The sequence below is a fragment of the Amia ocellicauda genome, chromosome 5 (assembly GCF_036373705.1).
Source record: "Amia ocellicauda isolate fAmiCal2 chromosome 5, fAmiCal2.hap1, whole genome shotgun sequence".
Classification (NCBI taxonomy): Eukaryota; Metazoa; Chordata; class Actinopteri; order Amiiformes; family Amiidae; genus Amia; species Amia ocellicauda.
This window is the reverse complement of record NC_089854.1, coordinates 1662875-1678909: the sequence shown is the minus strand read 5'-3', so window position 1 is coordinate 1678909 and position 16035 is coordinate 1662875. Positions and strand designations below refer to the sequence as shown.

The 16035-nt window shown below is 40.8% G+C and overlaps 1 protein-coding gene across 1 annotated transcript; it reads right to left on the bottom strand.

Moving 5' to 3' along the window:
• Positions 1-1224: 1224 nt before the first annotated feature.
• LOC136750497 (uncharacterized) lies at positions 1225-13139 on the bottom strand. The gene is made up of 18 exons (XM_066705654.1): positions 13039-13139; positions 12230-12383; positions 11982-12099; positions 11466-11584; positions 10992-11188; positions 10579-10695; positions 10144-10267; positions 9926-10024; positions 9137-9259; positions 5858-5934; positions 5239-5389; positions 4682-4799; positions 3690-3808; positions 3206-3405; positions 2794-2910; positions 2539-2665; positions 2121-2213; positions 1225-1556 (listed from the first exon to the last, which is right to left on the bottom strand). The coding sequence occupies exons 1-18, from the start codon at positions 13092-13094 to the stop codon at positions 1413-1415; spliced, it is 2253 nt and encodes a 750-aa protein (XP_066561751.1). The 5' UTR covers positions 13095-13139; the 3' UTR covers positions 1225-1412.
• Positions 13140-16035: the final 2896 nt, after the last annotated feature.

Genomic DNA, 16035 nt, shown 5'->3' with positions numbered 1-16035 from the left:
AAAAACCTTGTGTGACACCTAAGCCCACTGAGAGGGAACAGGGGCAAACAGGTAAATCAAATAGTTTTTTGGCCATCTGTGAATAAAAAGGAGAGGCACTCATTCCACAGACACAGCATGCTTTCTCTCTTTGAAGCCCATTGTTAAAGTACTCATATTACCACTCAGAAACAAGCAAAACAAATACAGATTCTTTAAAATGCATCAGCTGGTGAATATTTGTTTGGACTGCTGTTTATACAGTACTGTGCAAAAGTTTTAGGCAGGTGTAAATGCTGTAAAGTAAGAATGCTTTCAAAAATAGACATGTTAATAGATTATATTTATCAATTCACTAAATGAAAAGTGAGTGAACAGAAGAAAAATCTACATCAAATCCATATTTGGTGTGACCACCCTTTGCCTTCAAAACAGCATCAATTCTTCTAGGTAAACTTGCACACAGTCAGGGATTGTGTAGGCGTATAGTCAGGTGTGTGATTAAACAATTATACCAAACAGGTGCTAATGATCATCAATTCAATATGTAGGTTGAAACACAATTATTAACTGGAACAGAAACAGCTGTGTAGGAGGAATAAAACTGGGTGAGGAACAGCCAAACTCAGCTAACAAGGTGAAGTTGCTGAAGACAGTTGACTGTCAAAAGTCATACACCATGGCAAGACTGAGCACAGCAACTAAATGCAAGTTTTAAAGCTACATGGCAGCTGGGCAGTGCATCTCTATATAAGCCCCTGTCTTCTAATCCTGTTGTCATTGCAAATCCTGCAAATCCTTTTGGCAAGAACACTGGGATGTCTGGTAGTGTTGACATGAAACCAACACAGCAGAGTGATACTTTAGGCTACAAAGACTCATGCAGACAGAACAGTGTAAGTGCATGATAATTACCTCAATTGCTAAGGAAATATCACTGTTTGGAGCTTATAAACAATTAATTGTAATTATACTTAATTTAAAATGACCAATGTAATCCTTTTCCAGGTCTAAAGCACTAAAACCCTTAAAAGAGGCAGAAACTTAACTGTGCAGGATTGTAACCCAGTAACGAACACTGCTTCATTGTCCGACACCTCATCCCTATGATTTCTAGTTCAATAAGTCCTAGGGAGACATGGGAGAATTTAAATTATACAAAGACAGTCCTTTTTGTGTGCTATTTATTATTTAAATTTGACATATTAAGCGTTTCCCCAAAAGAAACCGAGGAACAATTGGTTCAGTGTTAACTATTCCTTCTAATGCTAGAGACAGTTTCCGATGTTGATCCGATGAAACAAGGTCACTGCTGACAGAGGGAGGGGGACAAGGAGAGAGAGAAAGAGATAAAGAGAGAGAGAAAGGGAGGAAATGGGAGGCAGGGAGGTGAGACTGGGGTTGGAGAACACACAGGCTGTTGCGGCACCAGTCTAGATTGCCTTGGCCAGTCCCACCATGTTGTTGGCTCTGTCGAAGATGGAGTAGTACTGCCGGATGAAGACGTCTCCCAGAATCCAGAGATCGCCCATGGGTATAAACATGGGCTGGAAGCCACTCGAGCACTGCTGCCCACGCTGTGAGTGGTAGAGCAGAGAGACAGAGAGAGAGAGAAAGAGAGAGAAATAGAGAGCTGCTGTCAGATGCCTGTGTTGTGTGAACTGTGGCGGCAAACATCTCCCACAGACGCCGTCAAGTCCCTGACAATTTGAACTTTCCAATGAAGAGATCGATGTTAGCAAACCCATCTCCTGCTCCTTTGCATTGTCGCACTTTGGCACTCAGTCTTTTGCTGTCGTGGAGCATTAAAAGCTCAGGAGTCAAAACACACAAAAAAAACATAAACTTTCTTCCACAAAAGGTTATAAAACAAAACACAAGCAGCAGTTTAAAGTACAAAATCCACTAGAGGTTGGTAATGTTTAAAAAGCTACAGAGATTAAGTGAAGATAAATAAATAAAAAAGGAAACAATGTTGTTACCTATAGAATACAGTATATTTATCCTATCTCTGTACATATACATTTATTTAGAAGTTCTGATCAAGTCTGGCTCAATGACATATTGTTTCATAATAAACATAATCATCCAATACACTAAGCGTGAGAAGTGTCCGTTGCGCAGACTGGGGGCACACTCACTATGATGAGGTAGGCCGAGGCTGGCAGGGTGTAGTCCACTCCGTTGATGCTGATAACGAAGTCGGGCATGCTGGCCACGTCCTGGCAGTTCATCTGTGAAGAGACGGAGTTACAGTGGCATGACTGCAGCCTGGCGGAGGTTAACAGAGCTACTCAAAATCAATTACATAATTATAGCAGCTCTGAGCACAGGCATGGCTAAGGGTTAAATGTATACACCATTCCTCCTGACATTTGTTTGAGTGATTGATTGATTAATTGATTTATGTATTCATATCCTCAGAAATTCTACAATTTATATTAAGAAGGAAAAAATGTATAACTAGATTATTATTATTATTATTATTATTATTATTATTATTATTATTATTATTATTATTATTATTAATGGTATTGGGGAAGGCCCAGTAAAGCTTACATAGTAGTTCAGTGTTTTCTGGATGCTCGAGATATCGCCAGAAGGTCCAGCAATGAGTGAGGTGCCAGTGTCAACGATGGCTGGGCATCCCTGAGCACAGGCAACCACCTGACCATTCATCCTCATGCTGAAAGAACAAACACACACACATTTTCACAGCTCTTCAACTGCCTCCTCCCCAATGTACACCTGGCTGTGTTGACCGTGTGCCTGTCTATGGGTGCAGCACTGGAAAAGGGACATCCACTGACTTACTTGTCCACCTTGATCTGCCAGTAGCTCTCGGAGGTCAGGGGAACCCAGTTGATCTGGCCAGTGAAGTATGACGTGTCAATACCGCCGAAGGTCAGTGTGCTGCCAGGCTGACCGTGTCTGGAAACAGAGTGGATGAAAAACATCAACAACTTGGGTTACAGTAATGTCCCCACATGAAAACCCTCTGGCTTTTGCAGATATTTTGCTTAAGTAGTATCTGTAATTTGCAGACACCAGTAGTTTGTAACCAGTTTGCCACATTAGTCAAGAGTTATTCCTTTGAGCTGTGTGGTGCAAACAGAGGTGAAACTACAGACATTACTCCAATTTTGCTGTTGTGAGTTTCTGAACTGTTTGTCTTTGTGTGTGTGTGTATTGTGTGTGTTTCTACACACAGCAGCCAAGGCCTTACGGGGTCAGGTAGAAGGAGAAGAGGTCCTGAGAGACCAGATCCTGCTTCATCATGTTGTCGAAGACTGGGGTGGCTCCACCGGAGGCGATGGAGGGGAAGGCCAGACCCAGGATCCCATCGAACTTGGCATAGTACAGGAAGCTGCCCGGCTCCGTAGTGCTCAGGGCAAAGAGCTGGTTGGGGTCCTCAATGCCGGCAACCTGGGAGAAGACAAGGGAGTTGGGAATGAATTTGAGAACAGAAGCTGTTGAGATCTCACAGAGTAACGATTGGGCCAGCTAATGTAGGCTTCCATTGGGGTTATGGTTTGCATTACAACTGGGCTTAACTAAAACAGACTGGGTGTACCTCAAATTGTGGAGCTGGCTGTGGTTGGAGTTCAGACTATTATTACAGTGTAAACATGGGTGGGAGGAGAAGGGAGGGGATTTGTGAAAAAACTCAGCAGTTACAAAAGGGGGATTTGAGAGGGAAAGACACTCACGTTCACTGTCTCATAGGCCAGGAAGCCAGTCATGCTGCCTGTTCCATACTGGATGGACATGTAGCGATTGGTGGGGCGGTAGGTGGAAGAAAGGGACGGGTTGTACTTCTTGTGGTTGGCTGGGGAAGAAGAAACAAATGTTACCAAAACACCTGGAAATAATATCAAGCTTTCTATGACAGAAATCTGATCATTAGTTTAATGTGACAGTGTTCGATCTGTGCAGCTGCTTCACTGAGTAACGAGCACTGATGGAACTTATTCCAGGTCTGAAGGGAAAGTCCTTTTCACCCTGGAACAGAGAAGACTACATGGGGACTTGATTCAAGTCTTCAAAATCATGAAAGGCATCGACCACATCAAACCAGAGGAGCTTTTCCAGATCAGCAGGGACACACGCACCCGGGGACACAAATGGAAATTGGGCTTCAAGGCATTCAAAACGGAAAACAGGAGACACTTCTTTACACAGAGAGTAACCACAATCTGGAACAAACTCCCCAGCGATGTGGTAGAAGCTGAAAGTTTGGGAACATTTAAATTTAGACTGGATAGGATCCTTGGATCACTTAGATATTAATGGACACCAAACGAGCATGATGGGCCGAATGGCCTCCTCTCGTTTGTAAACTTTCTTATGTTCTTCTTATGTTCTTAAGATAAGTGTGTGAATGTATCAGGCAGAGAGACTGGGGTCTACACCTTTTGCTATACAGACCCCGGATTTGAATTAAACTGGTCTTAATCCAGTGAAACTGGATCTGTGCTCTTTGAATCAACACTCCCTAACTCACTGGAAAAGACCTGAATAACCTATTGTCTAATTTGCATGGGTCAGCGAGCAAATTATTTTTATAAATTTATTTTTAATATTTATTTTATTTTATTGGACCATTGTCTTCTAAACTGTTCATTATGAAGCGATACTAGTGATCTAAGCAAGCCAGTCGGAGCTCTAAACACAGTAGGCATGTGTACGTAGTTTGACTTACAGCAGGCGTAGCTGTTGCAGTAGACCGACGGCACCCACAGGTTGGCAGATCCAGTATCAAAGATCACCTTGAAGGTCTGAGGGGGGGTTCCGATGGAGATGGTGCCAAAGTAGGACATCTATGTGATTTAGTAGAGGACAGGTAATGATACATTGTTTAAAACAATATCAGGAGCTGATGCCAAAATATTCAATACACACTGTTACAGAGCCGGATATCTTTCTCTATATTTAATATATATGCAAGACTCATCATCAGACCCTCCTACACAAACATAACCACAGAACAAACAAGCCAAAAAACATAGTTATAGTTCTAACTGACAAGAAGGCAGTTGATTATATGTCTATGAAAAGAAAGCACATATTGGAAACTGGTGACAGTATTCCCGCTCTTGGGTGTTTCACTGATTGCTCATTAACAGGATAACATTAGACATACTTTCTATCAGAACCCACCCCCCCACACTTCCTTCAAGAAAAATAATATGAGCAGGTGGCATGAAGCTTTTGAAAAAAACCAAAATTAGACTCAAATGTAGGTAATGTGCTACTCACATCTAGATAGTTGATCATGGGCTCATTGCCGGTCTGAGCAAAGCCTTGGAATTTGGTGTAGGGGTTATAAGGGTTCCTCCTCAGGAAGTCTTCCAGCAGACCTTTCTCCTCCAGGATATCCCTCACAGACTTGTCCTTCTGTAGGCTGACCCTGAAAAACCCAACACCACAACTCACAACTGTTTCACAACAGGCCCACGAAACCCCACCACAGTATTATAAAAACAGCGTCCCACTGAAAGAATCTTTTCCCATTGAGACATTGAAACATTAACCTAGGCCCTCTTATCGCTCTATAGGACTCTTACTGGGCACTGTACAACATTTCTTCTGTACAATTGTATGCCCTCCCAGTGGATCTCAGTGCAGCTGACTGTAGGATCACTGTCTTGGTTATACATGCTCACTTGATTAATCCTTCACAAGTCTTTCTTCTTTTACTCCAGTACCTAGTATATTTCTGGTGCAAGTCATCGACCTGCCATTCATTAAGCTTAGCTCCTCTTCTCAAACTGTGATTCAGATATAACAGTATTTTCTCTCTGAGTTAAAGCCTCCAGCATGAGGACGGCTTGTCACTAATCTGGTCTACACAACAAGAGAGATGAAGACAACTTACTTAAAGAGACACTCAGACAGCCCAATGAGGGCAAGCAGCACGAGCCACTTCATTCTGTCAACTGACGAGCTGTGGATTCAGAGAAAGAAAGAAAAGTGGCAGTAGTCTCCTGTGAGCCTGAAAAAGATCCTAGAGACTGGTTTCCTTTTATAGTCACAATGGACTCTGGGTTTTTTCCAAGTGCAAAATCCTGATAAGCACATCGAATTAGGTGGTGCAAAATTATTTATTGGCTGTCCATGTTTAAAATAATTTTCCACTGTTGTTCAATGTCACTCTGATAGGATTGTTTTCTGGATTGCTTATCCTGTTTTGTTCCTTGATACTCAACAAGTGATAACATTTCAACAGTCATCACAATTTTGTTCCAAAGCTTTTTGGATTGACATCTGCAATCGTTATTGACCAAAACTAAATCATATTTTTATTAGTGTGTTAAACTAGACATACATGGAGTGGTGTGCGTGATGGAAGCTTCCATATGGAAAAAAATACGGAAATAAAATAATATAATTTGTATTGTATTTTTCATATGAGTTCTACACCATGAAATTTACATGTATTATTTATGTTTTATTTACTGATCATGGCCATTTTCATATAAAGTAAATGCATGTATAAATGCATGTCTGGTACATATAATTATACTTGTATAAATAACATATGCTAATCTATGTACTCGTGAAATTTCTCAGTTTAATTTATGTTTAAAGTATACTTTTCCTTATGTGTTTAATCTAATCAAACTCATATAAACTATATAGCTATAATGGTAAAATATGTAATTTTCCATATGAGTTCCACTCCATGAAATGTACTTTTTATTTACTGATTATGGCCACTTTCGTATAAAGTAAACATATAAAAATGCATGTATGGTTTATATTTGTACACATGTGCAAATAGCAAATGCTAATCTATGTACTCTTATCACATTTTAATTTACCTAAAGAAGTATAAGTTGTGTTTCATCCAAGCAAACTCATATAAACCATATAACTATAATCACTACAATATTATTATTTATTTTCCCCATCTCTCTACCTGAATGTTTTTTTCTTTTCTTTTTTTGTAGTCCAAACAACACAGATACCTGAACATATGTTATGTAATGCAATACATCCTGTACTGTACGTGTTGATTAAATTAATGTTGACAAAAATACATTGGAACCATGAAAACACAATGGCAATGCAATACGTAGGTTGTTAATGCCAGAATTTATTCTAAGCAAAATGTAAATATATATTTTATATATGTATATTTTTCTTTTCTTTTTTTCGGTTTCTCAATGAAGATCTACAGTCGATCTAACCTGTCAAAGGCTCTCTGGACTGTCACTCTGCTTAGCAGAGGTAAATGACCCAATCAGTGAAGCGAAGTTTTGGAAAACAACTCTGTTAGGACAGAATTGATCCAGGGGTCAGAATGTATATGATGCTTCTGATTGGTTATTTGCCCTTAGGAGGCGGGACATATATGGTGCTTCATCAAATATTAATATGCAGTATTCAACATAAACATTGTCTAGTTGCTGCACATTTGATCCATCCATCATCCAAAACCAGTGGAGTGGAGTATCACAGTGAGCTGGAGCTCAACCTTGGACGCAGGGCGCAAAGCAAAATGACTCTCTGGCTGGGACACCAGTCACTACTGCCCATGTTTGATTTCAATATTTAAAAAGTTTGTTAGTTTTTGTTTTCCATACAGCTTGTGGTCTTTCAAATGCTTCAGCTTCTCATTCAATATTTTTATATAAGGAATAAATACAAGCCATAGTAAGACATGTATTGACCTTGCTACAAACTGTCAACATATACAAGTAAACATATAAAATGCAGCATGTCTACTATATATGTTGCATTTAATCTTGTATGTGACAATCATCAAGTTTTATATGTTACAATCACAGCATATATTTTCCATACATGGCCTACACAATTGTATGAATTGTATATGAGTTTTCCATATGGGCTACAACTCAGAATCATAAGGCAAACACAACAATATCCCGGTACACAATCCAAATGTAACACAGGATCGTTTTTAAGGTCATCAATTACAGAAAATAAAAATAAAGCTGGAATTACTGTGGAGAGTGCTGTGATAAAAAAAAAGCTTGGTTTGCCAGGACATGTTTGCATTTTGAAAGGGTATCGAGGTGCTTGTACCATTGATTACTCACGGTGCATGTTACAGAGGACACTGTTAGAAAAAACTAAAATCCCAAATAAAAATATAATATAAAAACTAATACACGCAATAGATTCCTTTAATTAAGGTCTCATAACAAGACCAAATGAAAGGGTAATTGAGATAAGTCTGGTATATCTTTTTAAGCAAACAAACCTATCTGTGTTCAGGTGCTCAAATGTTGGAAGACCTTGAGGGGAGGGTTCAGGCCACCTTCCTGTTGAACACTGTGTTTGCTAGCTGGCTGGGGCCCAGGGAACTGAGCGGAGGGACATTTCACGCTTGGACTGAAGTCAGAATTTATTGAACAGGCATTTGCGATAGCTGGACAAGTCAAGGGTTTCAGCACAAGGTTTCCCAACAAGAAATAGGTACCCCTGTTATATCCCAGATCAGGTCCACATCCAACTCTGTAACCCTGAATTAGGTCACATGCTTTAAAACACTTCCAGCTACTATGTGGATTGATGTCTAAGATTTGGTTGTGAAAGAAAATTATTATGATAAAAAATGAAAATCTGAAGTCTTGCAATTTGACAAAGCTACATTTCAATTAGGGATTCATATGAAGGTATGCATGGTCTCATGGATACATTTAAGGTGTTTAGAGGGCATTATTTTCAGTTTTTTAGCTAAATGTTTAGCGAGGCTTCTGTCAAGGTTGGGGTTGTGTTTATGAATAGGGTGTAGATCTGTATGGACCTAATTATAACATGTGGATGTTGAATAAACTTTGTAAGAATATCTTGCCTGCAGGATAAAAGTGTCATCAGTCGTCAGAAGTCTGCTACTCTATGTGTGGATTTGGGTGCTCCTCTAATTCTGTATTGGAGGGCTTTCCCCTTGTAATAAATCAATTCCCCACTCCCGGAAAGTAGAACAAAACAACAGAGACTTAAAAAATACGAGGAAACATATTCAAATAATTCAGAAATTAATTTAATGAAATTCAAGAACAATTAAAGCATCTACCATGGGGATCAATGGCATAAAGGTGAGTTGGGGCAAGAAGAGAAACAGGACTGTGATTTGGTGTTGGAACATGTCCAGGCCGGATCTCTGCTCCTACAGTAGTTAGGCAGCCTGGGCCAGACCCACCATGTTGTTGGCTCTGTCAAAGACGGCAAAGTATTCCCTGATGAAGACGTCTCCCAGGATCCAAAGGTTGTCACCACTTCCGAAGCCCGTGGAGCAGCCATTGCTGGACTGGAAGGGGATAAGAACAAAAAATGAGTCAGGGAAATTCTGCAGGATGTGGGAACCTGTGTGGCCCTTATAACATATCCAGTTGTTTAAAAACACAAATTTCATCTTGTAAATTACTGGAGTTAATGCCTTCAGATTTATTTTACTTTATTCCAAGGTTTCTCTCTCATTGTTTGGGGGGAGGATATGCCACAGAGGTAAGCAGGAATTCATGGGAGGCAATGAGAAATCATTATTATTATTATTATTATTTTTTTATTATTATTATTTTTTTATTATTATTATTTATTTATTTATTTATTTATTTATTTATTTATTTTAATTCTTTTGGCAGACGCCCTTATCCAGGGCGACTTACAACATAAGTACAAACAAAGTGCAAAAATACACACAAAAAGGCATCAATCATTACAAATTCAATTTAACTAAAACAGCAATTCAAAATACATTTTACTAATTCCAATTTACAATTTACACAAGTACAGTAAGTGACTTCCTACATCCTGGACGGTGAAAGCTAAGTGCTGTCAAGATGTAGGGTCACAGACAAGGGCTACGGGAAAGGGAGCAAGGAGGAATCATCATCCTCTCTGATGACTGGTTATATCAAAGATGCCTTGTTTTTTTAATAAACTGTTGTATGGTTTAAAGCATAGAGACACTCACCTGAGAGACATAGGCAGACGCAGGCAGGTTGAAGTTATATCCGTTGATGGTGAAGGTTACATCAGGCATGTTTCCAATGTTATTGCAATTCACAGTTGCCTGGGACAATTTAGACAAAACCCGAAATGTTAGACGAAATGTAATAATACCAGCTACACTATGGAATATCTTTAAATGTCCTGTGTGTGTTTTTAAGGTAAATTAACTTGTGTACTCACTCCTCCCACCCAAGCGTTGATGTTGCTGATGTCGCTAGATGGCCCAACAACCTGAGAGGTACCGCTGTCCACGATAGCCTGGCAGCCGCCAGAGCAGGCCACAACGTTCCCGTTGATGGTGACCCTGGGAAACAGATAAGGACACAGAGAGACACGGAGTCAGAGCTGCACCAGACAGGGTGAGCTAAACTGTGCAACCTTGCTTTCATGTTTGATGAGCTCCTTCCAAAAAATCCTGTTCATGAAATAAGAAATATGTTGCCAAAGCACCCGGTGGGCTAGAGATCGCATCCACCCCTCTGGAGTGAAGCTACACCTTCTGACCATTCCTTAACCAGAGAGTTGTACACGTCTGGTCTCAGAGGGATCAGCCATGATTGGAGAGAGTCTGCATTGCAGTCCCCCCACGCTCATGGGGAAATTAAACATACTTACTCAGTCATGCTAATCTGCCAGTAGCTCTCAGATGACAGAGGGATCCAGGCAAGCTGGCCAGTGTAGTAAGAAGAATCAATTCCACCAAGTATCAAGACACTCCCAGTCTCGCCTGCACTGTATATAGAAAGAGAGACAAATCATTTATTCTGAGGTGTGGTATGATGCAGGATGCCTGGTAAGCTATCACCATGGCGAATGCGTTTATTACTGGGAATTCTAACTGTCCCACTAGAACAGTCCCAAAAGTCCTGAACCCTGCTGTTCTACCAACAATGCCCTGCCAAACCAGGATCTATATCTACATGGATTCATGTCTGCCATGCCTCTTGTTTGTTACTTCCTGTATAAGTCATGTCTGAGCTAAACAAGGGAACTGCTTCAGTGCTGTGTGCTCAAATAGTGTTTCTCACCCGCTCAGGTAGATGGAGAAGAGGTCCTGGGAGACAAGGCCCTGGTTCATCAAATTGTCGAAGACGGGGGTGGCTCCAGAGGAAGAGATGGAGGGGAAAGCCAGACCCAGGATCCCATCAAAAGGCATGTAGTACTGGAAGGAGGCCTCGGTCTCGCTTAGGCCGAAGATCTGGTTCGTGTCAACAATGTTGCCGATCTTGCAGAAGAAAGTATAGGAGAATATTGAAGGATATTTTCTTCTGTGAGGACAGTTGATTGAGCTGCCAGTTGAACTCTCTTCCCCTTAAAGATTCAATACATATAGACTGATGTATTCAAAAGAGAGATATGTGGCCACTTTCGCTCGTATAAGAGACTATACTGACAAGGGATGAAGGCTGGAAGAGTCGGACCTATGTGATCTCTCAGTGTACATACTGTAATGCAAAATATCCCTGTGAATTTTCTCTTCAATAAAAACGTTTAGTACTCACGGTGACGGTGTCATATCCCAGAATGCCAGTCATGCTGCCAGTGCCGTACTGGATGGAGAGGGTCTGGGAAGTGGATTGGTAGGTGGAGGACTGGCTAGGGTTAAATGTGTTGTGGTTACCTGAAAACAGAATTCACATAACAGTTATCTAATAAACACTATACTGAATTATTGCTTCCTCTGCCATGCCTCTGATTAGCAGTACTTTGCTTTCATCTGAATTATATTACTTGTTGCAAAATGTGTCTGTTCCCTTTCTGGGACCAAAAATAAATAAGAACCATCAAGAAGCATCAGAAAATCCAAGATGTTGCCCCCACCATCTTCTTTTCTAATGGTCAATGTTGGCATACAGAACTAACCCTTTGAATTCCAGTGTCAGGGCAGGACTGCTACACAAGAAAATTGGTCTGAAATGTTCAGAATCAAACAGCAGGCAATGCACAGAAAAGACAAACACACACCACTGGGAGATATCCTCCAGTCAGCTCATGTGCTAGGGGGAATGTGCACTCACCGCAGGCAGCACTGTTGCAGTAGACAGAGGGCACCCACAGGTTGGAGGAGCCAGTGTCGAACAGGACCTTGAAGGACTGGGGGGGGGTTCCAATGGAGATGATGCCATAGTATGACAGCTGTGGAGGGCAGGGAGTTTTTGGAGGAGAAGGGGAGAAAAATGCATAATTGGTATCGTTGTTAATTAACACAAACATCGTTAATGGAAATTATAGCTCAATCAGGAGAGAAAGAGAGAGTTTTTCTTACGCCGGCATCGTTGGTCATGGGCTCATAGGCAACAGAGGCATACTCGGGGTTAAACTTCATTGCTGGGTTGTAGGGGAACCTCTTGCTAAACTCCTCCCACAGGCCTTGCTCTTGAAGAGTCTCCTTTGCAGATTTCCCCTTAATCAGGGGGATCCTGGGACCAGAGAGACACAAGTTGGTCTGCCAATTGCTCTAAATGTCTACCTTCACAATACCTTACTGCTGGACCTTGAGACCCATTGGGGTACATTATGTCCAGTTGCCAGTCAACAATAGCAACTGTAGCAATCTGGCACAAAGCTAGGAGTTCATAAGCATGGTCAATTATTTTTCTTTTGGAAGCGCACAGCAACCTCCAATTTACACCACACAACAGTGTTGTGACTCTGAATGTCAAGATGACGAGTCCAGCAGCTCTACAGGTGTTTGCAGGTGCTTCTCTGTGCACATGAACTGTGGCCATGCTTTAGCTCAAAGCTACAGATGTATACTAACCCCTAAACGTTGCTTCTATCCACTGCATACTACCTTTTAATAACAATTTAACCTGCTATAGTTGCTAAATCTTTACTCCACACTCCTTAATTGATCATAGTCATATAAACATCATATATTATTTCAAGGAGCAGATCACACACTTGCATCATAAACATGGAATGGAGAGCTTCCACTGCACAGGACTAAGGGCCAGATTAAATCAAAACTTTGACCCACCCGCTAATAGAAAACTACAGAACTGTACTCAGTTGCGGCTACATTTTTGCTATTAATGAAATAAAAAAGCACAAACTGAAACAGAAAAAACTTACTTGTGAAGGCACTCAGAGAGAGCCACCACGGCACACAGGACAATTGCCCACTTCATTGCTGCGCTGCTCTTCACAATCGTCTGGACGGAAGATGAGAGTGTCTGGCTATGGGGAGGAGGGCCCCTTTATACAGGTGGACCACAATGGGGCCCCTCAGTCCTTTATCACAGTGATAAGAAAACCCACTTCAACATGATAAGTAATGGAATAATAACAATGTGTGTCCTTCCCAATAGTCTCAATGTGAAAGTGTATAGAGGTCACTGACAAGCCCAGGGGACCCTGAAGCTTAGGTTATGTAAGTTTTTCAGATCCAGTTAGGACTGTTGAAGCCTCTTAGTGCTATTGTTCCAAATATATACAGTTAGGTCCATAAATATTTGGACAGTGACACAATTGTCATCATTTTGGCTCTGTACACCACCACAATGGATTTGAAAGGAAATGATCAAGATTTTTGTCAAACTCTAATCTGGTCTTCCTGTTTTTGGGGTTTACCAATGGTTTACATCTTGTGGTAAACCCTCTGTATTTACTCTGGTGAAGTCTTCCCTTGATTGTTGACTTTGACACAGATACGCCTACCTCCTGGAGGGTGTTCTTGATCTGGCCAACTGTTGTGATGTTGTCATGATGAGTGGTGTTGAGTTTACTGATCAGGATCAACTTTCAGCCACCACAAAGGTCCTCACATACACACTAGCATGCATTTCCAAACTTCATTATATGCATTTGTAGCGTTATGTTGGGTGTATTTGGATAAGAGCATTTGGGCTCTGAGCTGAAGCACTGATCTAAAGAAGACCTCTCCCCCGCCAAAGTTATGAGATTTCCTTAGCTCATCAGCTTGGAACTGGTTTGCATCAAAGTGACAGTTTTGGAGAGGATGGCACCGAGAATGGGCCGAATGGTTTAGAGTCCTGCTGTGAAATGTCTGGAGAAAGGGGCCTGTAGGTGATAAAAACTCTTTGAAGTGGACGAGAGCCGAAATCCCGACATAGAGCTACGAACCCAGGCCAACCGGCATTTCCAAAAGATGGCATGGATTGACATCAGTCATAAATCAAGCCCCCCTCCAATAGGACACTGGGGGCTGAAACCGAAATCCAATCTCAAGAACTCAGGAACCAATCACCTATTGATCTGAAAGACTATAAGGAACAGCGGACAGTCTTTCTCTCTCTCTCTCTCTCACCTGAACCAGTAACTCGCTGCCACAGCTCAACCTGTAGCTCTGTTGCCAGAACCGGAACCAGAAACCAACCAAGTCTTTGCCGGCAACAGCAGACTTAAACTGGGAGAAGGAGATTGAGCCGTACGAAGAATTCTTTTAAAGGACTTTATTAAATAAAGAACTTTACAGACTGCGCTGCCCGCCTGTGCCCACCTGATCAGTGGAGTTTTACAGCTGGACAATTGACTAAGTCGACTGAATACGAAAGTGTCAGTCATTTAAATAGCTATTTGAGTCTTAAGATACTTGACCCTTGGAACCAAACAGGGCCCTGCTTTCCTCAAAGACTTTGACTTCAAGTAACTACGGTGGAAACCCTGCTTGCAAAGAAGATTTTGTGCACAACCTTGGAGCCTTCAAACCAGTTGAAAATCTGTTTGGAAACGACTCTACTTTCGCGAAACCCCAACTTCCAGGTGCATCGACTGAGTGGAAGTTCTTGGACAAAGCCGAACCGGACTGCCTTTGTTCCAAACCACACGGACCTCGTGCCGTGTGCTGTTATCTGAGCTCGAAGCCAGAGAGGCCTCTCTGCGACGAAGTTCAGATAAGTTTAACAGTTTGGAGTTCATGATTCATGACATTTGAGAAATCAATTAGAAATGTTAATCTGTGATTCATAACTCTAGAATGTGTAATATCATTTAGTTTTCTTAAATATAAATGTGTGTTGCATTAAACTGTTTTGTTGATAATTTTAGAAATAAAATCTGTCAACGCCGAGAAATAGCTTCTCATTCCTGTTTAACTGTTTAGTCTGAAATTGACACAAGTTAATAGACATTAGATTATTGGTGGCCCTGCCTATCCTTAATCATTGAATAATAATCAGTTAAGGGAAATTGTGGTAACAAGTAATGATAGGATCTTTCTCGGCACCTAAACATGAATGAAACTGATACATATATATAACGAGAAGTTACCTGACATAAACACTAACCTGCGTAGTTATTTAATGTCTGACTAATAATACTAACGAGAGACTCACCTTTGTCTTACTAACCGTTATTGTAGTCAATGTGTTTATAACCTTTTTTGTTTAACGATTTGTGTTATCATATGCGATCCCATGGTCTTTGATTTGGTCACGGAAGTGATTTGTCTTTGATTTGTTGAATTTGTTGAATTTTAATTAGTTTTTCCCTTTTGTATAATTAGTGTAGTGCTACATTTAGTCTTTGTTTTGAATAAATTTGACAATTTATATCTTTGGAATTGGTGTCTGCGTCCAATTATTACAGAAATTGAGTTCTACAAGATTCCAGGATTCGTGATAAGGTGATACTATAAATTCACTTCTTTAATTGAAATTTATAAGTGTACCTTACGCTACATAATTGGTGCCCCGTGTGAGGAATCTTAGACTGAAAAGAACTAGTTTCTGTAATAGTTATTGGATAGCTTGGTCCAGAAATCCAGATTCCAAAGTTTTGAAACAAGAAAACTTTTGTAGGCGCGATACACTATTTGTACTCTAGAGGACGCTCTAGAATTGCCCACGTGGTATGTGTATGGTTTCCAAAGTCACAAAAGGTTAAGTCTGTTTAGTTACTTGTGGTAAATTGTTGATATTCTAAGTTTTGGCATTAGAGTCATTAAGTGATTAATCTCTTACTGTTTGGTTGGGTTGTTACTGAATAACCAAAAATAATGACGACCCAAATGTCCCCATGTGAAGCATTGATTGTGAAAGTATCAGGGATTGAGACGAAAGAGCCGAACTGCATGGAATGGATTTAGAACTCGAAGGAAGACTAGAGGCT

Coding starts and splice junctions, on each gene's coding strand:
- LOC136750497 (XM_066705654.1), bottom strand. CDS start 13,094: ATGAAGTGGGCAATTGTCCTGTGTGCCGTGGTGGCTCTCTCTGAGTGC. Junction 11,189..11,465: donor TGGGATATGACACCGTCACC/GTGAGTACTAAA, acceptor TTCTTCTGCAAG/ATCGGCAACATTGTTGACAC. Junction 9,260..9,925: donor CGTCTGCCTATGTCTCTCAG/GTGAGTGTCTCT, acceptor ATCCCCTTCCAG/TCCAGCAATGGCTGCTCCAC.